Below are 27,045 nucleotides of genomic sequence, written 5' to 3' on the forward strand. Positions count from 1 at the left end.
AACCTGCATGCGAAACCCAAAATATCTGATATCAATTTTAGTGACGAAAATATGCTATATAGGTGTACAAAATTGCATATAAAAAATATTCTTGTTCGGCACGTGACTGATTTGTTTTTGTTTTTCTTGCACGTGCCGAACAAGAATATTTTTTATATGCAATTTTGTACACCTATATAGCATATTTTCGTCACTAAAATTGATATCAGATATTTTGGGTTTCGCATGCAGGTTCGTCACCGGTACTTTACCTCGTCAAGAGGTTTTTTTATATGATATCAGTTGTTTTTTTGTATATATTGATCTTCAATTATTTAAAACAGAACGCATAATATATAGAATATATGTATATGGAAGTAACCTCTGGACAGGCGATTCACATAGTTAGCAATACTTTAATTGTAAGGATAAACATCAAAACTCTTTTTTTCTTAACTCTATAGATTTTGACATTCAAGAAGGTGGAATAATTAAAAACCTTTCCAAAGACGTAAAGAATTTTTCGATAGCTTCAGTGGCTCTGAAGTTATACGTATTTTTAATTTACAAAGGTTTTGGAATTTGGTTAGTTTAAAAATTTTAATTAAAAATTTGCTCAAAAATGTATTTAAAATCCAAAATTGTTTCATAGTTGTGGGAAACCAAATTGTTTTAACAAATTAACAGATGAGAGGCCTATCCTTATGAGATTTCCACTATATAATAAATTATAAAAAAAAAACTAGAAAGGAAAGCTAACTTCAAGCGGAGCCGAATTTGATATACCCTTGCAGTTAAGCAGAAGCTTATATTATTATTATATATATCGGATCCTATAGAGTTGTCCGATCCTTATGAGAATTTCACCATCAACAAAATTTCTAATAAAAATATTGGAAACAGCCCCAAGCATCTTTAAAAATAGAATGGTTGTGCCATTTCCGATCTTTCAGTTATATGGCAGGTATAGGATATAGTTGGCCGATTCTTATGAAACATAGGATTAGATTGCCCAAAACGGAAACCATAGATAGTCCCATCCTATCCTAATAAAATTTTGCAAATCGGATAAGATTGTCCAAAATGCAATCTGTACTAAGTTCCATCCTTCTAACTTATAAAAAAAAAACCAAGTTATGGCATATCCGATCAATCATATAATAAAAATGTATTATATCTAAAATAAATGCGCAAAGATAAAAAATTAAAAAAAAACTGGAAATTTCGTTTTTCCAGTTTTTCTAGTTAAACCAATTGTTGAATGTAACAATTTATTTTGGGTGTGCGATATAAAATAATAAATATTAGAAAAGTATTGGCGGAGTTGGTTTGCCTGGTTTTTTTTTTAGCTTTTAATCCATGATTTGACCGAAACACGTAATTTAAGTAAATTTATATGCATTATATGCTCAGTGGGGGCATATGCATATAAAGCTTTCTACTCATAAAATTTTGCATTCTTCTTATTAACACATCAAAATTTGCCATCAAGCAACAAAGTTCGAGATTAGCCGAGTGGAGAGCGTTGTTGTTTCTACCACGGTAGGGCCTGAGTTCTAATCCTACTTGAGGCAAAATGCTTATGTTTTACTTTTTTTAAGCTCTTTTTTATTATACCCTTGCAGAGGGTATTATAATTTTGGTCAAAAGTGTGCAACGCAGTGAAGGAGACATCTCCGACCCTATAAAGTATATATATTCTTGATCAGGATCACCTCCTGAGTCGATATGAGCATGTCCGTCTGTCCGTCTGTCCGTCTGTCCGTCTGTCTGTCTGTCTGTCTGTTTCTACGCAAACTAGTCTCTCAGTTTTAAAGCTATCGAGTTGAAACTTTGCACACATCCTTCTTTCATTTGCAGGCAGTACATAAGTCGGAACGGCCGGGATCGGCCGTCTATATCCTATAGCTGTCATATAACTGATTGATCGGAAATGCCATAACTTCGTTGTTTTTTAAGATAGAGGGTTGGGACTTTCCACACATGTTATGTTTGACCAACATATCTTATGTGCAAAATTTCATAAGGATCGGCCGACTATATCCTTTAGCTGTCATACAACGATCGGAATTGGCAAACTTTGGTGTTTTTTAAGTAAGAAAGATGGGACTTGGTACAGATTACTCTTTGGGCAAAATAATTCAATATGTTCAATGTTGGTCAAATATAACATGTGTGGAAAGTGCCAACCCTCTATCTTAAAAAACCCCAAAGTTATGGCATTTCCGATCAATCAGCTATATGGCAGCTATAGGATATAGTCGACCGATCCCGGCCGTTCCGACTTATATACTGCCTGCAAAGGAAAGAAGGGTGTGTGCAAAGTTTCAACTCGATAGCTTTAAAACTGAGAGACTAGTTTGCGTAGAAACCGACAGACAGACAGACAGACAGACAGACAGACAGACAGACAGACGGACAGACGGACATGCTCATATCGACTCAGGAGGTGATCCTGATCAAGAATATATATACTTTATAGGGTCGGAAATGTCTCCTTCACTGCGTTGCACACTTTTGACCAAAATTATAATACCCTCTGCAAGGGTATAAAAATATAGACAAACAGACCCACTGGCTTCATTTTGAAAAAACTGTAAAAATCGAATTTCTTGAATAACTTCTGAAAGAAATGTCGGACCGGGTCGGTTGAAGTACCAATCTTCTGAGTCTTCTCATTAAGACAGGAGACACTGAAACACAAAGCAGAATTACAACAAAAGTTGCCATCAAGCAACACAGTTCTAGGTTAGTCGAGTGGAGAGCGTCGTGGTTCCTAACACAGAGGGCCTGGGTTCGAGTCCAAGTTGAGTCAATGTTTACGTTTTGCTTTTCAAGCCCTTTTTTATTTGGATTTTATTTTTTAATAAATAAACTAAAATCTGAAAAGATATACCTACTCCATATTTTTTAGGGTATTGACCAAATATAAGCAGACTCCAAAAAGCAAAGATGCCAATCAAATACATACACATGTACATATAAGTAAATGCAAGCTTCACAAGAGGCTGGACAAAATGGGTAGCTGCACTTACAGGACTATATCTTGAGTTAACGGATTTTGCCAGATATAAGCGATATATCGAAAGTTGCGTCATCTCAAAAGCTATCTACACGTGAAATAAAAAAAAAGGATCAGTCGAGTCAATTTTGAAAAATAATTTTTTTAAAAAAAAAAAAAGTTTATTTTCAGTGTATTTTTGTTTTTTTACTATATAGACGTTTGGTCTCAAAGAAAGTGAAATTGATATTTAAAAAACCATTTCAACGGTGTAAAGCTTTTTTTAATATCTTTCTTAATTATAAAGTTATGAATTTTTTCATTAACAAAGTTTTTTTAATTTTTTGACGTAAGCTAAAGGTATTTCAAAAAGTTGTAGAACAATAGTTGCTCATATGATAGTAACAAACATTTTCCAATTTTTTTCAGGATTTTTAAGATAAAAATAGTGCAAACAGACAAACCGACAACTGGCTTCATTTTGAAGAAGAAGAAAAAATCGAATTTTTTGAATAACTTCTGAATGAAATGTCGGATCGGGTCGATTGAGGTACCAATCGACGCGTATTTAGCTCTAGAATGCGAATATATAAAAATATTCTATCTGGGGACTAAAATGTGTCCACCAGCCCCATTTTAGTGATAAAATTTTTTTTTACTTTCACCCTAATTTCTCCCAAACCAAATAACTTTTGGAATATGTTTCGACAAAAATTATCTAATTGAAACAATACCTTTCGATTGGTATATCATTCATTTAGATCGGTTGCCTACAGAAAATTTTTAATTCTTCGGCTATATATAGAGTTTCCTCGCGCACGCCTAGGCATGCAGGTCGTCACCTCGTGGACTTCCGTCCACAGTGATATGCTCAGTGGGGGCATATGCATATAAAGCGTTCTACTCATAAAATTTTGCATTCTTCTCATTAAGACATGAGACACTGAAACATAAAGCAGAATTACATCAAAATTTGCCATCAAGCAACAAAGTTCGAGGTTAGCCGAGTGGAGAGTGTCGTGGTTCCTAACACGGAGGGCCTGGGTTCGAGTCCAAGTTGAGTCAATGTTTACTTTTTAAGCCCTTTTTTATTTGGATTTTATTTTTAAATAAATTATTTTTAAACAAACTAAAATCTGAAAAGATATACTCCATATTTTTTAGGGTATTGACCAAATATATGCAGACTCTAAAAAGCAAAGTTGCCAATCAAATACACACACATGTATAAGTAAATGCAAGCTTCACAGGAGGCTGCACAAAATGGGTAGCTGCAATTACAGGACTATATCTTGAGTTAACGGATTTTGCCAGATATGAGCGATATATCAAGAGTTGCGTCATCTCAAAAGCTATCTCCACGTGCAATATAAAAAGGATCAGTCGACCAAATTTTGAAAAATAATTTTTTTTCTTAAAAAAAAGTTTATTTTTAGTGTATTTTTTTTTGTGTACTATATAGACGTTTGGTCTCAAAGAAAGTGAAATTGATATTTAAAAAACCATTTCAACGGTGTAAAGCTCTTTCTTAATTATAAAGTTATGAATTTTTTCATTAACAAAGTTTTTTTAATTTTTTGACGTAAGCTTAAGGTATTTCAAAAAGTTGTAGAACAATAGTTGCTCATATGATAGTAACAAATATTTTCCAATTTTTTTTAGGATTTTTAAGAAAAAAATAGTGCAAACAGACAAACCGACAAACCGACAACTGGCTTCATTTTGAAGAAGAAGAAAAAATCGAATTTTTCGAATAACTTCTGAATGAAATGTCGGATCGGGTCGATTCAGGTACCAATCGACGCGTATTTAGCTCTAGAATGCGAACATATAAAAATATTCTATCTGGGGACTAAAATGTGTCCACCAGCCCCACTTTAGTGATTAAAAATTTTTTTACTTTCACCCTTATTTCTCCCAAACCGAATAACTTTTGGAATATGTTTCGACAAAAATTATCTAATTGAAATAATACCTTTCGCTTGGTATATCATTCATTTAGATCGGTTGCCTACAGAAAATTTTTAATTCTTCGGCTATATATAGAGTTTCCTCGCGCACGCCTAGGCATGCAGGTCGTCACCTCGTGGACTTCCGTCCACAGTGATAGAATGAAAATTTTGAATAAGGTTCAAAGTTTCAGAACATTTTTTCTCAGTAATCTCGACAAAAGTCCATCTCGGCCAACTAAAAACGGCCTAAAAAAACTAGTTGAAGACGTTGCGACATTACATCGAGAAGAAAACGAGGTTCCTCGTGGATTGACGCACAGTCCAGCTAAACATGATGAAGGCATTGAAAATTCGGGCAATAAAGCACCGTCTTCGTCCAAAAACTCAGACATTCTGCAAGTTTCTATGAAAGTAAAACGATTCAGAACCGTCTGTGAGAGGATGGTTTTCTTAGTGGTCTCATAGGTTTATTAATGGGTGGATATGTTAGATATAGTGCTTTACATAATAATGATTTGGTCTTAACTTATGCGTCGTTTCTGCTCTATTTCTTGCTTAAGACTAACTACTCGCAGCTTTATTAACAGTCTCGTTCTACAATTCGATACATTACATAACATTTTCTGTTATCCTACATTTGATTGTTGCTTAGCTGTATACAAATATGTAATATATACTACATAGGGTCTCCCTCACTCCGTTGCACCTATTTGACCAAAATTATAATACCCTCTGCAAGGGTATAATGATTATGTTTCCATCTCCATTACATTAAATCTAATAACAATTACATCATTAATTACAAGGGGCCTCGTCCTGCCCTTAGTGAACAGTAACAGTGAACAGCCAAAATAAAGTGTAACTTGGTTGTAGTGAACAGTAAACAGTCGATATAAAGTACAAAAATATACCGAAAACCACATTCACGCCGGGCAAAGCCAGGACGCCGATGATAAAAGAAGATAAATAGCAAATACTTCAAACGCAGTTGAGCAGAATAAGTGCGGTTGAGACAAAGAACAAATGAAGCATTTAGTCACGTTGAAAATGAAAATAGAAGAGAAACGAGAAAGCAATACTTTTAAAAAAGTTGTGATTAAATGCAATGGAAAAACAAAACCGATTAAAAAGTGGTTTAATATTTTCGAAAGAAATGCAGATGCATATGAGGTAAGAGATAAACAAAAATATGTAGAAGCTCGTAATAAATTGATCGGTCCAGCAAAAGTATTGAAGAAGATGTACTGAAGTACTGAAGATGTATTTGAGTACGAAGATATGAAAAATTTATTGATCGACGAATTTGAGTGTACGGTAAATATCACAGATATACATAAGCATCTACAAGGAAGAAAGAAAATAGAAGAAGAGACAATCCACGAGTATATGCTGTGTATAAAAAGAATATCTAATGAAAGTCTACAATTTACAGGTCCGCCACAATATCGCAAGGTTGTTGAACAGCTAATCAAGAGCAGCAGTACAGACTCAAACCAAAACGTAAAGAAGTGTCCAATACAGTTAAAGATAGTGCCCGATGGGGCAATGCAGCCGTTTCATTTTTCACCTACACGATTGGTGCCACCAGAAGCAGAAGCAGTTAAAAAGCAGGTCGATGACTGGATTGAACAAGAGGTGGTGCGAAAGTCAACATCTAATAAAGCCAGAAGGGTAGTCGCCGTGAAGAAGAATCTTTACGGGTATGCATCGATTATAGAAAACTCAACAGCATGGTTTTAGTGGACTGTTTTCATGTTCCACTAATAGAAGAGGTTATTGAAAAACTGCAAGCAGCTAAATGGTTCACTATCATGGACTTAGAAAAAGGTTTTCTACGCGTGCCGATTGAAAAACAAAGCAAGTCGTATAAAGCATTTGTTACCCGAGAAGGGCTGTTCGAGTTCAATATATTAAATAATATTGTCTATGCCAAGTCGCCAGAAGAATGAATGCACAAAACTAAGATGATTATAGAAACGATCAAAGAGCGTGGGCTAAAGGTCATATGGAAGAAATGTAGCCCTCTACAGAATCGCATCCACTTTCTTAGTCACACCATTGAAAATTCAAGAATATGGCTTGGAAAGGAGAAGACGGCAGCCGTGGGTAGTTTTCCTCAAAGAATATAAGAACTCTACAGTTATTTCTAGGTCTCACTGGATTTTTCAGAAAATTCATCGCAGGTTATGCCCAAATTGCTCGACCTGCTAAAAAATGGTTCAAAGTATGGTAAAATATTGGTCCAGCCGAACAGCCGTCATTTGAATAACTGAAGCAGTGTCTGTTTTGCGAGATATAAGCGAGAGATTTGCGGACAGAACTACATACCGATGCATCCAAAGATGGGTTTGGAACCGTTTTCTTGCAGCTAATTAATGGTCGGTTACATCTTGTTTCCTTTTGGATCAAGAATATGATGTCTTTTTCCAAGCGTCACAGCTATTGATCAAATTTGACCATATATTGAATAATGTAGGCCTTGTAATGTCGATGACCATCATTGTTTCTAGTACATATCATTTTTAAAATGTATATTTACCAACTAAAAAAAAGAAATGGTATCTGGCAGTTACCATATCTTTGGAATACTCATCCAAAGTTGAAATCTGAGATTTTCTACATTAATTTTTGGTCTTCTATGATTTTTCTCCAAACATTTTTTTATAAAAAATTTTTATTTTCTTATTGATATCAGTAGATCATACCATGTTTTAATTTTGGATTTAAGGGAAAACTTGAAATAATTTTATTGAATTTATTATAGGTGGTTAAAAAATATTTTCGTGATTTAAATTAAAGTTTTTAATCTCATATTTTCAAAAAGTCATGGCTATCTAAAACTGTTCTATGTTCAAAACGTATCTATTGCAGGTGCAGCTTGTTTATTAAAGCTTTACAGAAATTGTAAAGTTTTGACCACTGGGAGACAAACTTTCTTTCCTGACAGGAGTTCCTTTCCCAAGAAATGATCATTGCTGTACTCATGACCTAAGCTCGGACCAGCTTCATCTTACTTTCGGGTTATCCTTGACTGGCTCTTCTACTCCCTGTAATCTCCCTGCTATCCGCAGGGATCTGACATGAACATCTACGCATACACGACAGGCTCCGTGACCAGATCTATCGTAGGCTTGCCCACAGAATTCGAAAGATGTTAGAGTTATTTAACGAAGGTAGCATCAACAATGAGCTTGAAGAATCCACTCCCAATAAGGAGACGAATTTCGGCCTGTGGAAGCTAACAGGTCAATTTACAATGACTGGGCTCGCTCACCTCAAGATCGTGAAGAGGCCTTTACTAAGGATCTTAAAGAACGCTTCAAAGCTTTCCAGGGGTGAGACGGTGAAGAAATCTACAGCTTTTCTTGCCTCTTCGTCCTGTTTCACTTCCAGAGACCGGGAGTATTATAAAGAAGCTTAAAATAAAGGAAGCCTTGTCCTGACGGAATCATTAACCGTATGATTAGTAATATCACCTTATCATGCTCTCCTGTTCTTGCCTTCAGCATATCCCAATACCGAGATAAACCGTGAATATCGCCTTGTTGTAAAGGTGCATACTGGTCCTCTTGCTATTTAATTCGGGAGTTTAAGCAATTCTGGAGTTTAATTTGGCATCAAAAAAGGCCACGGCACCCCGAAAAAGTGCATCGTGAGGGGCATTTCGACAGGCATTCGACAGGGTATGGCATCAGGGCCTTCTGTATAAGCTAAGAGGACTTTTTCACCACCAACTTTTCAAAATCTTTGTCAGTTTCCTTTTCGAAAGGACTTTTTCTGTGGTCTAACCGTTTCCACTTCAAAAGTTATCTCTGCAGTAGTTCCCCTTGGAAGCATCCTCGGGCCCATCCTGTAAACGTTCATTACTTATGCTGCTCACTAGCCATCGATTGGATTGCCACAATTGCGCATGGCAGTCCCTTTTTAGTCAGGAGCAGATGTTTTTCTAAAGCAACGAACACCCTGCCAAAGTTCTTGAAAAAATTTTAAAATGTGCCTTCCGATGGAATAATAGCCTCGACCATAAAATATGGGCAGTGGGGACATAGACACTCCAAAAAGACTCTATAACAATGAAAGTGTGTTACCTTACATAGGCGCCTCACTTTTGCATTTCACATTAAGAATGTCATTGCCAGCTTAAAGGACAAGATATGGCGCCTCTAGTGGCTAACAGATGGATCCTGCAAATAGTCTTTACGAAACAAAATAACGATCTATAAGGTGATCCTGGCTATGCAATATACGGCTCTCTACAGAAGCCTCCAGTCTTACCCTACACGTTCAACGATCACTTCGTATATGGTCCGAAGGGGGGCGCCTTAAGCGATGACTAATTTTAATACAAGTTTACTGTTAATACAAAAAATAGTAGAAAAAATGTTGCACGTCCTATCTACGAACTGAAATATCTCTCGGAATTCGACACAAAACAAAAAAACTTTGAAGCTTTTTTCATAGACTTCATGTCAGTCACGAGGAGGCTTATGCAAGACTTAATACGAAACCCAAATGTTTTGATACAAATACTAGTTTTTCTGAAATCCAAATAAATAATGCCTTCTCTATGAATATCCACGTATAATCCTATTGGCATTTCTCAAAATAATGTAATGCTAACGTAATGCTTCTTTCAGAAACGCACCTCACAAATAAGTCACAAGGAGAAAATTTCATGACTGCAAGAAAGAATAAACCATGGGGACCTCGTCTGGTAACTTCCAGACTAAGCAAACCAACAGAAGCAGCTGCGCCATTTAAAAATCCCATGGGCAGCTGGGCCCGCAACGAAGAGAGCCAGCACATTTCCTGAACATCTTCAAAATGTGTTTCAACTAAATTCAGCTCTCTTTGATGTGACCAACAACAAAAATGATTATTGACGTGTTAAAAGTTCGTTGGCAGTATCACCCTGGATTTATACTCTATTCCTAAGCTTGAAAACTTTCCATTTAAATAAAAAAATTTATTTAATGATACCGAAATCAGGCAAAGAATTCTTCCTACAGACCTAGACCTCGTCTATCTAAATTCTTCCAATTCTTCGCATCGCCTTTTTTTACCATTCTTGCGACAAAATTTTCGTGTCTTTCCACATTTATTTTGCGGTAAAATATTTCAAGCATTCAAATATTTCAAACTTACCTGAATTCCATTATACGAAAATCATTCAGATCAAGCTTCAAGTCAATTACATTTATAGAAAGTTCAGCATAGACAATGGTATGGTCCAATGAGCCAAGAATCTTACCAAGTCCTTCAACACCCATTAATTTTAGCAAAAATTGGTATTCAAACTAAAATAAAATATAAATTAACAAAATTTTAATAAAAACCTTAGACAATTTTTATAGGCTGTTCAAACTTGGGTACATCGGAAAGCTATATGCATGAGAATATATGTATATATCAGGGAGAAGGAGTCATCTTAGACCTCATCGACTATATTAATTCTTAATAAGCATCAATATCCGAGTCGATATAGCTGTGTCCGTCTGACCTTTTGTCCAACCGTCCGTCTGCCTGCATAAACACGTGGCATTCCATTCCGCCCCCAAAAATGAAATATTGCTGTAGCGCTCGTTTAGCTCGAGGTAATTACTACAGTGGCTAAGGAATAACTGACTAAAATTTCAAGTCGTATAAAGAACATTAAAATGTAAGCGTAGCAGTATATACTGACTATCTACATCACCATTAACAAGGTTATGTATGAAATCGATACCCAACATCGATTTACGATTTGTTAAGGAGGGTACGTCTATTAGAGCCTGAAATGATAAGAAGGTAGGTGCAGATTTGCATATCTATTGGGTTTCCTGAGAACAAACAACAAATTTTTTTTTACAGATTCAGTGCGGTATTAATACCTCAGACGCTGGAACCGTTATTAAATATCGGACGGACCAATTATATATATAAGCTTTTAGATACATTTTAAATCTAATAGGACCCAAAGAACCCTAACATAAGTTAATCTTTCTAAGCCAGTCCTTTTAAGAAAGGATCTAACCTGGTGAATCCTCGATCGATAAAATGATATAAATTTGCATTTTTATCTTTTAAAACTTAAGTCATTAGCTATACCCTATTAGGTTACCGGCCTTTTGATAGCGATAATCAAACAAACTGCAAGTTTAATTACAATATTTTTATATGGCGTTAAATACGCTCAAGAAAATAACAATTACTTAAAAAACCAAACACTACAGCCAAACCGGAACGGCAGCAAGAACTGCAGATGTTCCAATATAATGCAATCGATAAAATATTGCAAACATAATCCACAGTTTTTAAATTATTAGTTTATCATTTTTACGTTTTTCTATATTTTCATTAATTTTCCACCTGGGCAATGTTACGCGTTTTTATAAAATTTGTAATATAAGGAATATAAGGCGTTTTTATAAAATTTTTAATACGCTTTCCATAAACATTCGGTGTTTATTCCTTTACACAAATAAAAAAACAAATTGCAATTTTAGATCCGTATAGCTTTGCGTGTGCAGTGATATATTTGGAGGTAAAATAATAATCTGATTAATTTTCCTTCCAAACATAGCCCTGCTCTGCTTCTTCATATCTTACAGTGTCGCTTCTATTCTATTGCTTCTACTCTCGCTCAATAGAGATTCTTATCTCTATTCTTTGCATTTTACTAACTCGCACTAACTGCTCTCTTTAATCTCCCCTTTCCCCCAGCCTACCATCCACTGCTGGCTTTGTGAAAACGTTTTACACGTTAAGTGTGTCGGGTTCACGGCCTCAGTTTCTGATGCTATTTCATGTAGGTCTGGTCTCCTCTTCTGGTCTCGTGACGGTTGTCAGGACGAAATGAGATCGTCAGTCTCAAAAAACTAATATCTTCACTAACACTTACCTATCAGAATACTAGAGGGTTACGTATTAAACTTCCCAAACTTTATTCTGATAGTTCTTTCTTTGCATATAACATTATTGTATTTACAGAAACTTGGTTAAAGCCGGAGATCTTAAGCTCCGAAGTTTTTCCTAGTAGCTACACCACTTTTAGATGTGATAGAACTCTGCGAAGGGGAAGAGTAGTGTTAATTTCTGTAGACTCCAAATTCGCTTCTGAAGAGGTAAAATCACAAGAGGTTGGAGACATTGAATTTCTTTGCCTCAAAATCACTTTGTCCGATCAATCTTTGTATGTTACCTATTCGTACATACCACCTCAACTCCAACCACGACTTCCCTGCGGGCATGTTCGAATTCTTTAGGTCGGCTGTTAGACTTTTGTTTCGTTTCTGATCTTGATGGAATTACTCTTTCCAGAACCTTGCCCCTTTCTAACCCTGAGGATCCATATCATCCCACTCTTGAGCTTTCAATCGAAAACAATTCCTTAATTGACCTTAAGTCTACACTTAAATCTGATCTTAGAAAGTTCGTTTCTTCCGTAAGGCTAACTTTATGAAATTTCATAAGTTAAATTCGGAATTTGATTGGTCTGATTTACTGGCATGCGAAGATATAAACATCGCATTATAAAAATTTTATTACACTTTGAACATATTTTTCGACGTTTGCGTGTCGTGGAAATAACCGTCCGCTTCAACGAATCCGCCTTGGTTTGTATACCTTATAAATTTAAGGAACAGTATGAGTAGACTTTTAAATAAACATAGATTATCTGGCTGTACATTCAAGATACTTAGTAGCTCGGTCCAATTTCACCGTGCATAACGCAGAATATTATAGGAGTTATATGCGCCGCTGCCGGATTCAGTTTCCTCAGGATCCGAAGCAGTTTTATAACTTTGTAAACACTAAGCGTAAACATGTGTCTTTTCCCCCACTGCTTACGTTTGAGAACTCTTATGCGAATACTGATCAGGCAATGGCCGTTTTTTTGCACAGTTGTTTCAAACTCCGTATTTATCCAGGAGCAGTTCGCTTCAGCCTTACACTTATAATATCCAATCAGCCAACATTATATTTTGCCCATCTTTCGATCAAAGTGGCGTGTTATCGGATCTTCTTAAGGTCAAGCCCGTGTATTCGCCAGGCCCTGATGGAGTACCAGGCTGTTTTCTGAAGAACTACGCCGAGGCTCTGTGCAAACCGCTCGCTAATCTTTTTAATCTATCGCTGGAAACTTCGATCTTTCCCCTTATGTGGAAGGAATCTTTCATTTGCAACACCTATGTAGTTCAATAATAACTCCGTGCCAGCATGGCTTCATGAAGCACCCCTCCACCACTACAAACTTATTGGAGCTAACATCTTTTATCACGGATGGGTTCCGGAATGGCTTACAAACAGACGTCATTTACACTGACTTCAGTAAAGGATTTGACTCTGTTAACTTTTCGCTTCTTATAAGTAAACTCAGTCTTTTGAGATTCCCAACTGATCATCTTATCTGGATTTCGAGCTACTTATATGGGAGAACCCAACGTGTTTTCTTTAAAGATGTTACCTCGCGTTAAGTCCGCGCCACATCTGAGGTGCCCCAAGGAAGCTATCTTGGACTCCTACTTTTTACACTGTTTTTTAACGACTAGCCCCTTACCTTAACTAATTCACTTGTAACATATGTACGCTGATGACGTTAAGCTATGCCTTCAGTATAAATTCACTATTGCCCAATCTAGACTTCAATCCGATTTGGATAAACTTCAAAATTGGTGTTTAGCAAATAACCTAAAGCTTAATGGATCGAAATGTAAACTCATGTCTTTTTACCGATCTAGTCCTCACCAGGCTATGTACTTTCTCTATGGGAACGCCTTAGAACGATTAACTCAGGTTAACGATCTAGGTGTCCTAATAGATTTGAGACTTAAATTTACCGACCATATATCTACCATGGTTAATAAAGCTATGGGTGTGCTTGGTTTTATTAAAAGATGGTCAAAAGAATTTAATGACCCGTACATAACTAAAACGTTATATACATCACTGGTCCGTCCGATTCTTGAGTATGGATCAATATGGAGTACACCAAGATCACATTGAATCTATACAAAAAAACTTCCTTACTTTTGCGCTTAGGGGACTTAGTTGGGATGCAAATCTTTACCTCCCCTTTTATCGTAGTAGACTTTTACTAATCAACTTACCATCATTAACAAACCGTAGAACGATGTTGGGTGTCATGTTTCTATACAATCTTATTTATGGATATATAGACAGCCAGCATTTACTAACACGCTAAAATTTTAACGTTCCTAGTAGAAGGACTAGAAACTTTCGTCCTCTACTCCTCAGCCATTGTAGTTCGACATATGCCCAACACGATCCGTTCAGGGTATTATGTTCGGACTACAATGGTCTCTACCACAGCTTGTCACTTTGCTCTACTAACAATCGTAAACCCCTGATACTAAACGTGCAATTATCTCAGATCTCAGATCTATCCCCGCTATTCGAGCCGTATGCGGTAGCGTCCTTGGTCGGTTGGACGGAAGGTGGGCTGTACGTATGCAGTGGAAACCGCGCGATAGTTTCTTTAACTCCACCGTGTGCAATGTTGTGTAGCTTCTCAATAATTTTGCTTCTAAGTGACTGTGGTATGTATGGCCGTACGCATAAATCGCAAATTATTGAGTGTTGTGTATGAGGAATATTTACTGCTTTGAACTGAAGCGATCTGGTATTGCAATTGAGTAGTTTTCGGAGCTCTGCGCAGCGTAATTGCACATAGCTTATTTCATTAAAATTAGTGCAACCGTCTCCGATGGCTACGATGCGGGAAGGCGTATTTGCAGCTGCGTTTTCGTCCCCTGTTGCGTGGTTTATAAATGTGCTAAATCTAAACTATAAAATTCTCATGTCACGGTGTTAGTAGCTCTACTCCTCCGAAATGGCTCGCGCGATTTTAGTGAAATTTTGTGGGCATATTCGTTAGGGCTGAGAATCGGACAACATATATTTTTCATCCCCCTAAATAGTTAAGAATATTGCTGAACACGGTCAACATTTCAATTCCACGTTAAAAATAAAAGGCCAAGTGTATCACAAAGCGGGTTAATTGCTGCCAATGCCGAATGAATCTCATACATTTTTACAAATCTATTTTATGGGTGACGAGGACTCTACAAGTGCGCCAATCGTGTGGATGAACGTTGCGACTACCATAATCTCAATTCATCGTTTGCCAGGCGGATTATCGGCGAGCTAAACGTTCTGTTAAATGAGCACAATGACTTATTGAAATTATTCAAATCACACATGCATCCTTATTTCGCTACTTCTTGCCGAGGTACGATCAAAAAATGGCATCGCATTGGCCGTCTTCTGGCATTGCAGAAACTTTATTAGATGGAGGCAGAACAGCTCATTCAGCACTTAAGCTGCCATTGAACATTAAAAATAATCCAGATGCAGTGTGCAACATAGAAAAAAAATCGTCTATGAGCATAGTGCTGAGACAATGTAAAATAATTATTTGGGATGAATGTACTATGGCTCATAAACATTCGCTTGGATCATTGGATAGGACATTGAGGGATATAAAAAACAATAATAAACTATTTAACAGAGAGCTGTTGCTTCTTTCAAGTGATTTCAGACAAACTCTTCCCGTTACTCCACGTTCAACGTACGCTGATGAAATCAATGCTTGCTTAAAATCATCGCGACTGTGGCGTAATATTGAAAAAGTACAACTGACGAAGAACAAGCGCGTTCAAATGCTTCGGGATCCATCCGCCGAAACTTTCTCTAAACAACTGTTAGATATTGGCGAGGGGAAAGTTGCTGTACATGAAAATACTTTTATTGTATAAAATTACAAACGGACTTCTGCACAATCGTCGACTCGCAAAATTCTCTCATTGATCACATATTTCCTAATGTACACACACAATATGAAAATCATAAGTGGTTGGCAGAAAGAGCGATTTCATCAGCAAAAAATGTGGACGTCAATGCATTAAATTTACAAATACAAAAGTTGTTGCCTGGGGACATGGTGTCATACAAATCTATTGATGCAGTTTGTGCAACGAAACTGTGAATTATTCAATTGAGTTTTTAAATTCATTGGATGTGCCAGGCGTGCCGACATACCATTTACAATTGAAGGTTGGAGCTCCGATCATTCTAGTTCGTAACTTGAACCCACCACGGAAGTGTAATGGTACACGATTAGTAATTAAGAAAATAATGAAAACAAGAAAGGAAAGCTAACTTCGGGCGGAGCCGAAGTTGATACACCCTTGCAGTTGAGTCGCAGTCCGCTAGGTGGCGCCACGCATCTTATATAATTAGATATATAGCGGATCGTATATAGTTGGCCGATCCTTATGATTTGGCACATCGAATTATTTTGTCCAAATTAGAATGCATCGAAAGTCCCATCCTTCTAACTTGAAAAACAACGAAGCTATAGCATTTCCGATCAATCAGTTATATAACAGCTATAGGATACAGTTCACCGATCCCGGCCGTTCCGACTTATATACTACCTGCAAAGGAAAGAAGGATGTGTGCAAAGTTTCAACTCGATAGCTTTAAATCTGAGAGACTAGTTTGCGTAGAAACAGACAGACGGACAGACGGACATGCTCATATCGACTCAGGAGGTCATCCTGATCAAGAATATATATACTAATGCCCTCTGTAAGGGTATAAATATCATTGAAGCCAGCATTTTGAATGGGAAGTTTCGAGGAGAAAATGTGTTATTGCCACTAATCCCTATGATTCCTATAGATGTGCCAATTGAATTCAAAAGAACTCAATTTCCAATTCGATTGGCATTCGCTATGACGATCAATAAGTCAGAAGGCCAAACATTATCTGTATGTGGCTCAGATTTGGATTACATTTGGCTTAGATTTGGAAAGCATGGTGTTGCTATTGCAACAAAAGCATGGTTGTTAACAAATCGAAGAACGATGCTTGGTGTCATGTTTCTATATAATCTTATTTCGTTACGTTACGCGGCAGCGTCCCTCGGTCGGTTGGACGGGAGGTGGGCTGTACCTATTAGCTATAAATATAAAGCTATTAAATATTTATATTAATACTCAGAAACATATTTTGAACTCATGTAAAGAAAAGGAGAAAACTTTTCGTTCAATTTGCTCAAAAGAAAGTTGCGACAACAAACGAGCGGTATAAGTACCCTTTGCTTAACTTAATCATTACAGGTTAACATTTTGGTGACCTCGACATAATCCTACAAGCCCTGGATCACTAATCGAACAAACTAGCACGCTATTTAATATGCAGCTATAGCACGCTACAACATAAGATGGAAAGGAAGAACATTGCCCCTAAAATAATATTAGAGCCCGCCGTTGCTAAGGCGAACGCTCAAAGCCTCATAGATGCCCAGCAAGAAATTCAACTGCAATCCCATGTCGTTGTTCACATGGATAACCGGTTAGCGCCAAATCTGCTCCAAGAAGAACTCCGGAACTCCTCCAAGAAGGCATCCGGATGGCTAACCGGCTAAGTACCATGTGACCTAACAGTAGCAGCACTCGTTAAGTATCAGTTTGGTGAAACAAAAGTTCTGCTAGACCATTAGAAGCCTTTGTTCTTCCCCATATAATAGCTGACCAACCAGCTCAACCACATACTCATTGAAAATTTTTCATTGCTTACTGAATTGCAAATACCCAATGAGTTTCCATTTTTAGATCCCAAGTTCGATTAGCCTGAAAAGCAAGAAAATGGAAGAGATAGTGCCATGTCACAAAACATGAAGCTGGGTTCGATTGTAGCAGGAAGAATCAGATCCTAAATTCAATCAGCCATATCATGTGTAGTTGGCGTCGGTGAAAAAACTGCCGCATTAATTTAAAGGTTATGGAAGGTGGACGATCTCCGTCAGAGGTACATAATGAGGAATACTTTGTACAAAATCTGAAAATAGCAGAACATCAAAGATTTATTGTTGAACTGCCTTTTCCGAACACCTATCAGCACTGGGGGAGTCGAAAGATATTTCCATCAAAAGGTTCTTAGCACTAGAACGGTGACTGACCGATGATGCTCAGATAGGGTATTACGACTTCATGGAGTAATATGGAGCCTTTGCACTTCAGCATAGTATGGTAAAAACTCGTCAATCTAACCAATGGATCCCTCAAATTTTTACTTAAAGAATAATGATTTTTTTTTTTTTTTTTTTAAACTTTGCTTTTATTTATTGGATCTTTTCTTAATTTTGATCATCAAATCTTAACATTAACATTTAACTAACAGTAGTCTAAGACTGCATTCTGGTTGCACGTTCCTCAAGACGGTCGCTGGGTGGGTAGGTCATTGCGACGAAGTCGTGATTGGTTGCTCAACCTTGTTAGACCTCTCGCCAGGTGGTTAGGGTGCGACAATAGCTTGCTAAGGTACTTTTCCTTCTGTTCTGCGATCACATCTTTGACTGGAAGAATGTTTAAGTCGCGATGTATGTTTTCGTTGCGAACGTACCACGGTGCCCCGGTGATTGTTCTCAAGATCTTCGACTGAGCTCGCTGGACTATGTCAATATTGCTATTGCTGGCATTCCCCCATAACTGGGAGCCATACGTCCATATGGGTTTAAGTACCGAGTTATACAGCAGGACTTTATATTCAAGGCAAAGGGGAGACCGAGCGTTGATAATCCAATAAAGGCTGCTGGCTTTTAGCTTTAGGTGGGTTCTTTTAGCTTCTATGTGCCGATGAAGAGATGAAGAGCTAGCTGCGCAGTTGCTTGCATCGGGCATTTTGAGCGGCTAAGAATAGCTGTATCATCAGCAAACGTAGATGTTGTTAGTCGTGTGCTTGTCGGGATGTCTGCTGTGTAGAGAACATATAATGTTGGTCCGAGTACACTTCCTTGAGGAACTCCGGCTCCAACAGTGAATTCGTCAGATATATCTGTGTTGCACCTCACAGCAAATTTTCTGTCGTAAAGGTAAGACTCTAAAAGCTTGTGGGTATTACAAGGGAGCATTGTCTTGATCTTGTACATTAGACCTTCTAGCCAAACTCTATCAAATGCTTGAGAGACATCTAGAAATATTGCGGTACAGTACTTGCGTTTTTCGAATGCATTCCGAATTTCTGCTGTTATCCGGTTCACCTGCTCAATTGTTCCGTGCTTTTCACGAAACCCAAACTGATGTGACGGGATTCCTTCCTGGATCCTTAGGTATGTGTTTATACGAGTCAGAATGCATTTCTCAAAGAGTTTAGATAAGCATGAAAGTAGGCTTATAGGTCTATACGACGTGGGAATTGTGTGGTCTTTTCCCGGCTTTGCTATCATTATTATAATTGACTTTTTCCATCTCGCTGGAAAGTGGCCAAGTTTTGCGATGGCATTGAAGAGCTGGGTGATAGTGCAGACCGCGTAATATGGAAGCTCAATGATCATTTTGGGAGTTATGAGGTCGCAGCCTGGTGATTTTTTCGGATTTAGTTGGTTTTTGATGATATTGGCGATTTCGTTTGGGCGAAACTCGATTGGTTCATATTGAAGCTGAGGCTCATATGGTAAAGTCGGCAAAGTAGAGGCACTAGTGGCCGGATTTGGTTGGAAGATATTTTTAAGGTGATTTTTAAGGCATCACGGTTTCTTTCGGTGAGCTTAGAGTTGGGTGAGCTTTCCATAGTGAGTGTTTTGTACTAGAAGTTGACAATTGCTCTATATAGCGGCGGTGGACATAATCTTCTTCTTGCTGTAGGGCTTTAGTAAGTTGACGTGAGGCATGTCTAAAGCTTTGCTTAGCAGATGGCGATCTGTGGAATTGCCACTCGCGACGTAAACGCCGCTTTTCGAGGACGAGCTGTTCGATTTGTAGATTTGTCTTTTTATTGCTTTGTGTATATATAGTTTGCGACGTTGAGGCTCGAGCTGCAGAGACGAGTACAGACTCAAGTGAATTAACAAAGCTGTCTACGTTGGCTTCATCGTGGAGATGAGGACTTAGCTCAATGTGTGAGCTGATATATTTTCTGTACTTAACCCAATTGGTTTTCAGTGAGGTCAATTTTAATGGTTGTTCCAATGTTCCTGGATGTCGCAGTCTATTAAATCTGGTAGTTTCCTTGGGTCTGCCGGCCAGTATGTTTGTGTGCCAGAAGAAACATAGTCGAGCTCGTTCTTGGCTTTGATAATTGCATTATATAGCTGCTTCCCCTTTGGAGTCACGAGACGGGATCCCCAGTATGTGTGCTTGGCATTGTAGTCTCCTGCTGCTATGAAGTGGTCTCCAAGTGTGTTGAAAAACTGCATAAACTCATCTTCAGCTACATTGAAGCGAGGGGGGCAGTATACGGCGGCTAGTGTAAGTTGGTTGCCAGTATTTAGTTGTATATTTATAGATGTGGCCTGTAGGTAGTTTTTAGCAAATTTGTTTTGATAATGGTGCTTTATGCGGCTTCTGATTAGAATTCCAGTCCCACCATGTGCTTTACCATCTGGATGATTTGTTCCGTAGAATGAATATCCTCGTAGTTGAAAATTGTATTTGTTTGTAAGGTGTGTTTTCGAAAGCAGCATTACATCGATATGATTGTCGAGTAGGAATTGAGCTAACTCAAGTTTATGTTGCGAAACGCCGTTAGCGTTCCACGTAGATATCCGTAAAGCCATTATTTGGATTGTTGTGAAACCAGCATTTGAATCAATAGATTTTGGTTTCGCATTAAATCTTGCATAGTTGTGCGCATAAACGACATAAATTCCGTCAGGCTTTGTTGTAGGCTGCATATCATAGCTTCAAAGTTGCTTTTTGGCTGCTCTGTTGGTTGATGTTGCTGAGCCGTGTTCGGTTCTTGGTATGCTGATTGCAGAGATGAGCAGGCAGGTTTCGCCAGTCCTGATTTTAAGGCGCTTGCGTATGTCACATTTTTGTCAGAGTTAATGGGTCCTAGTGAGGATCTGGCTGCAGTCGAGAAGAAGACTTCAGGGTTTGATCTGGACGCCGTGAACTGTCCATTTTGGGTGCGGGCAGCTATTCCTTTCTGGTGGATGCTCCTTATAGACTGGGCATCCTCTATAATTAGCAGTGAGATTGCCACCGCAGTTGCCGCACTTTTTCGAGTTGCTGTCATCTTTGCTCGCTGGGCAGTGTGCGGAGTCATGAAGCTCTCCGCAAACTACACACACCGGGCGCAGTTTACAGTATGACCTTGTATGGCCATATTCCTGGCAGTTCGCACATTGTACCGGGCCATTGCGTTTGTGCGGTTCCTCAACTGTAATTCTGCGGTGCAGCAGGTACTGAAGATTTTATATTGGGTGCACTTCGTATTTCTTCAGGAGCTTGGTTTCTGGTTCGAGCTCAACCTTAAAGAGCGGCTGCGGCTTTCTATCCCTGTTAAGGATATTAAAGACTGTCTTGGCGCTAAAACCCTTCTCCTGTAGCGCCTTTTTTATCTCTGCAGGCGTTACTTCGGGCTCTATGCCCTTAAGTACGACTTGCAGGCCCTTGCTGCTTTTTAGCCCATACGTGTAAAAGTTCTTTTTATTCTCGGTAAGATATTTTGATAATACTCTGTAGTTATCTTCAGACTTCATTTGAAATTTTGTTTCTTGAATGTTGCCCTTTACAATGTGGAAGTTATCCTTACCAATAAGCTCAATAATTTTGTTGACAAGAACATTGGAACTTTTTTCGCGTATATAGATAGGCGGAGGTTTTGGCTTCCTTTTCTTAACTTCAGTGGATTCGACCACCTCAACCTCATCGGCGTCTGCCAAAATTTTAAATCGGTTTGAGTTTATGGGCGTTTCTTTTGCTGCTAGGCTAGCATTGCCACGGGTTATTTTGCGTTTGGAATTCAGGGGGCTCAGCTTCCTTTTGATTTGGATGTAGCGATCCATGCCAGTCTGCACAGCCGGCTTAATATAGTCATTGTTTTTGTTTTGGTTTTCGGGCAGCGCGGACGTATTACTATTTGTGCTGCTAGCTGATGACGTCGTTAAACGCGCTGTCGATACAGTTGCGGTTGTTGTTGTTGTTACTGTTGACGTTGTCAAAGAAATTGAGGTGCTAGTTACTGCACGTTACTTACGACGCCAACTACACATGATATGGCTGATTGAATTTAGGATCTGATTCTTCCTGCTACAATCGAACCAAGCTTCATGTTTTGTGACATGGCACTATCTCTTCCATTTTCTTGCTTTTCAGGCTAATCGAACTTGGGATCTAAAAATGGAAACTCATTGGGTATTTGCAATTCAGTAAGCAATGAAAAATTTTCAATGAGTATGTGGTTGAGCTGGTTGGTCAGCTATTATATGCTTCTAATGGTCTAGCAGAACTTTTGTTTCACCAAACTGATACTTAACGAGTGCTGCTACTGTTAGGTCACATGGTACTTAGCCGGTTAGCCATCCGGATGCCTTGAACTCTCGAAAGGCATCGCTTACAGACTCCACTAGTTCTTCTTGAAGCAGATTTGGCGCTAACCGGTTATCCATGTGAACAACGACATGGGATTGCAGTTGAATTTCTTGCTGGGCATCTATGAGGCTTTGAGCGTTCGCCTTAGCAACGGCGGGCTCTTTTATTATTTTAGGGGCAATGTTCTTCCTTTCCATCTTATGTTGTAGCGTGCTATAGCTGCATATTAAATAGCGTGCTAGTTTGTTCGATTAGTGATCCAGGGCTTGTAGGATTATGTCGAGGTCACCAAAATGTTAACCTGTAATGATTAAGTTAAGCAAAGGGTACATATACCGCTCGTTTGTTGTCGCAACTTTCTTTTGAGCAAATTGAACGAAAAGTTTTCTCCTTTTCTTTACATGAGTTCAAAATATGTTTCTGAGTCTTTATTAATATAAATATTTAATAGCTTTATATTTATAGCTAATAGGTACAGCCCACCTCCCGTCCAACCGACCGAGGGACGCTGCCGCGTAACGTAACGAAATAAGATTATATAGAAACATGAGACCAAGCATCGTTCTTCGATTTGTTAACAACCATGCTTTTGTTGCAATAGCAACACCATGCTTTCCAAATCTAAGCCAAATGTAATCCAAATCTGAGCCACATACAGATAATGTTTGGCCTTCTGACTTATTGATCGTCATAGCGAATGCCAATCGAATTGGAAATTGAGTTCTTTTGAATTCAATTGGCACATCTGTAGGAATCATAGGGATTCGTGGCAATAACACATTTTCTCCTCGAAACTTCCCATTAAAAATGCTGGCTTCAATGATATTTATACCCTTGAAGAGGGCATTATAATTTTTTTCAAAAGTGTGCAACGCAGTGAAGGAGACATCTCCGACCCTATAAAGTATATATATTCTTGATCAGGATGACCTCCTGAGTCGATATGAGCATGTCCGTCTGACCGTCTGTCTGTTTCTACGTAAACTAGTCTCTCCGTTTTAAGGCTATCGAGTTGAAACTTTGCACACATCTTTCTTTCCTTTGCAGGTAGTATATAAGTCGGAACGGCCGGGATCGGTGAACTGTATCCTATAGCTGCCATATAACTGATTGATCGGAAATGCTATAGCTTCGTTGTTTTTCAAGTTAGAAGGATGGGACTTTCGATGCATTCTAATTTGGATCGGCAAACTATATACGATCCGCTATATATCTAATAATATAAGATGCGTGGCGCTACCTAGCGAACTGCGACTCAACTTCAAGGGTATATCAACTTCGGCTCCGCCCGAAGTTAGCTTTCCTTTCTTGTTTTCATTAATTTCTTAATTATAATACTAATCGTGTACCATTACACAGCCGTGGTGGGTTCAAGTTACGAAGTAGAATGATCGGAGCTCCAACCTTCAATTGTAAATGGTATGTCGACATGCCTGGCACATCCAATGAATTTAAAAACTCAATTGGATAATTCACAGTTTCATTGCCATCACAAACTGCATCAATAGATTTGTATGACACCATGTCCCCAGGCAACAACTTTTGTATTTGTAAATTTAATGCATTGACGTCCACATTTTTTGCTGATGAAATCGCTCTTTCTGCCAACCACTTATGATTTTCATATTGTGTGTGTACATTAGGAAATATGTGATCAATGAGAGAATTTTGCGAGTCGACGATTGTGCAGAAGTCCGTTTGTAATTTTATACAATAAAAGTATTTTCATGTACAGCAACTTTCCCCTCATGAGCTGTTCTGCCTCCATCTAATAAAGTTTTTGCAATGCCAGAGGACGGCCAATGCGATGCCATTTTTTGATCGTATCTCGGCAAGAAGTAGCGAAATAAGGATGCATGTCTGATTAGAATAATTTCAATAAGTCATTGTGCTCATTTAAGAGAATGTTTAGCTCGCCGATGATCCGCCTGGCAAACGATGAATTGAGATTATGGTAGTCGCAACGTTCATCCACACGATTGGCGCACTTGTAGAGTCCTCGTCACCCATAAAATAGATTTGTAAAAATGTATGAGATTCATTCGGCATTGGCAGCAATTAACCCGCTTTGTGATACACTTGGCCTTTTATTTTTAACGTGGAATTGAAATGTTGACCGTGTTCAGCAATATTCTTCACTATTTAGGGGGATGAAAAATATATGTTGTCCAATTCTCAGCCCTAACGAATATGCCCGCAAAATTTCACGAAAATCGCGCGAGCCATTTCGGAGGAGTAGAGCTACTAACACCATGACATGAGAATTTTATAGTTTAGATTTAGCACATTTATAAACCACGCAACAGGGGACGAAAACGCAGCTGCAAATACGCCTTCCCGCATCGTAGCCATCGGAGACGGTTGCACTAATTTTAATGAAATAAGCTATGTGCAATTACGCTGCGCAGAGCTCCGAAAACTACTCAATTGCAATACCAGATCGCTTCAGTTCAAAGCAGTAAATATTCCTCATACACAACACTCAATAATTTGCGATTTATGCGTACGGCCATACATACCACAGTCACTTAGAAGCAAAATTATTGAGAAGCTACACAACATTGCACACGGTAGAGTTAAAGAAACTATCACGCGGTTTCCACTGCATACGTACAGCCCACCTTCCGTCTAACCGACCAAGGGACGCTACCGCATACGGCTCGAATAGCGGGGATAGATCTGAGATAGTTTAAGAGAAGAGAAGGAGTAAGATAACACGAGGAAGATTATTGCACGTTTAGTATCAGGGATTTAAGATTGTTAGTAGAGCAAAGTGACAAGCTGTGGTGGAGACCATTGTAGTCCGAACATAATACCCTGTACAGATCGTATTGGGCATATGTCGCATTACAATGACTGAGGAGTAGAGGACGAAAGTTTCTAGTCCGTCTTCTGGGAACGCTACATTACCATTAATTAGATTCTAGTCCGTCTTCTGGGAACGCTACATTACCATTAATTAGATTATATAGAAACATGATACCCAACATAATACCCTGTACAGATCGTATTGGGCATATGTCGCATTACAATGACTGAGGAGTAGAGGACGAAAGTTTCTAGTCCGTCTTCTGGGAACGCTACATTACCATTAATTAGATTATATAGAAACCGTTCTAGGGTTTGTTAATGATGGTAAGTTTATTAATAAAAGTCTACTAAGATAAGAGAGGAGGGGAAGATTTGCATCTCAATTAAGTCGCCTAAGGTCAGGAATTACAGATTCTATGTAATCTCGGTATACTCTAATGTACACCAATGAACAATTCTTTTGACCATCTTTTAATAAAACCAAGCACACCCATTACTTTATTAACTATGGTGGATAAATGGTCGGTAAATTTAAGTTTCAAGTATAATAGGGTAGCCTGATCGTTAACCTAAGTTAAGGATTCTAAGGCGTTCCCATGGAGAAAGTACATAGCCTGGTGAGGACTAGATCGATAATATGACATGAGTTTACATTTCGATCCATTAAGCTTAGTCTAGATTAAGTCAAGATTGGGCACTAGTCATCAGCGTCCATAAGTACAAGTGAATCAGTTAAGGCAAGGGGCAAGTCGTCAATAAACACTGTAAAAAGAAAGGGTCTAAGATGGCTTCCTTGGGCACCCCAGATGTGGCGCGAGGTAACATCTTTAAAGAAAACACGTTGGGTTCTCCCAGATAAGTAGCTCGAAATCCAGTTAAGAAGATTAGTTGGGAATCCCAAAAGACTGAGTTTACTTATAAGAAGCGAATAGTTAACAGAGTCAAATGCTTTATTGAATTCTGTGTAAATGGCGAATGTTCGTAAGCCATTCCGGAACTCATCCTGGCACGTGCTGGCACGGAGATATTATTGACAATTTAGCGATACCTCTATAATTTGCAGCATCGGTTCTATTATAAGTGTAAGGCTGAGCTGGACAGGTGCTAGGTGAATAGGTAGTTTGAAAAACTGTGCAAAGAGATCGGCCATTGCCTGATCGGTGTTCGCATAAGAGTTCTCAAACGTAAGCAGTGGGGGAAAAGACACATTTTTACGCTTAGTGTTTACAAAGTTATACGACTGCTTCGGATCTTGTGTAAACTGAATCCGGCAGCGGCGAATATAAGGCGTTATTCCAATAACATTCTGCGTTATGCACGGTGAAATTCGACTGGGCTACTAAGTATCTTGAATAACTAACTGTACAGCCAGATAAATGATGTTTATTTAAAAGTCTAGTCATTTTTACTTTATTAAATTTAATAGGTGCTTTGTAAACGGATTCTTCTATGGCACGCAAGCTTCGACAAATATAATATATTCAAGATGTAATACAATTTTTATAAGGCAATATTTATATCCTCGCATGCCAGTAGATCGAACCAATCAAATTCCAAAATAAACTTATTTAACTTCATATGAGATTTAAGTGTAGACTTAAGGTCAATTAAGCTATTGTTTCCGCTTTAAATCCAAGAGTGGGATGATATTGATCCTCAAGGTTAGAAAAGGGCACCTTTTAGATAAAAGTCACCCAAAGCTACCTGCTGGTCACCATTAGACAGACGATCAGAAACGAAACGTATGTCGGACAAATGTTGCCAGTAGGTGGGCGGTTCGGATGAAGGTGGTATGTAAGAACAGGTAACGTATAAATATTGACCGGACAAAATTTTTTTTATACAAAGAAATTTAACGTCAACTCTTGTGATTTTAGCTCTTCAGAAGAGCGTCTATAGAAATTATCACTCCTTCTCCCTTCGCAGAGTTCTATCACATCTAAATGTGGTGTACCTACTTGGAAAAACTTCGGAGCTTAAG

The 27,045-nt window shown here is 38.4% G+C and overlaps 1 protein-coding gene and 1 long non-coding RNA gene across 7 annotated transcripts in view; both read right to left on the reverse strand.

The window, feature by feature from the left end:
• Positions 1-27,045, reverse strand: part of LOC116654530 — a 190,616-nt gene that overhangs the window by 22,769 nt on the left and 140,802 nt on the right. For 2 of the 3 annotated variants that reach the window (XM_032449735.2, XM_032449736.2), the window contains one exon: positions 10,078-10,229. The exons of the other annotated variant lie outside the window; for it this stretch is intronic. In XM_032449735.2, the coding sequence (XP_032305626.1) occupies positions 10,078-10,229 (152 nt within the window). The remainder of the gene's footprint in view (positions 1-10,077; positions 10,230-27,045) is intronic. 3 annotated transcript variants of the gene reach the window in all.
• LOC26515597 lies at positions 7,740-9,514 on the reverse strand. Of its 4 annotated transcripts, none has more exons than XR_006506901.1 (3): positions 9,208-9,514; positions 8,232-9,127; positions 7,740-8,161 (listed from the first exon to the last, which is right to left on the reverse strand). It is a non-coding gene; the product is annotated as an uncharacterized LOC26515597 (long non-coding RNA). The 4 variants fall into 4 exon arrangements; XR_001408461.3 differs by having other exon boundaries at positions 7,740-8,062; positions 8,207-9,127; positions 9,208-9,513; XR_006506900.1 differs by having other exon boundaries at positions 7,741-8,161; positions 8,207-9,127.

This window comes from Drosophila ananassae, chromosome 2L (assembly GCF_017639315.1).
Source record: "Drosophila ananassae strain 14024-0371.13 chromosome 2L, ASM1763931v2, whole genome shotgun sequence".
NCBI classification, from domain to species: domain Eukaryota; kingdom Metazoa; phylum Arthropoda; class Insecta; order Diptera; family Drosophilidae; genus Drosophila; species Drosophila ananassae.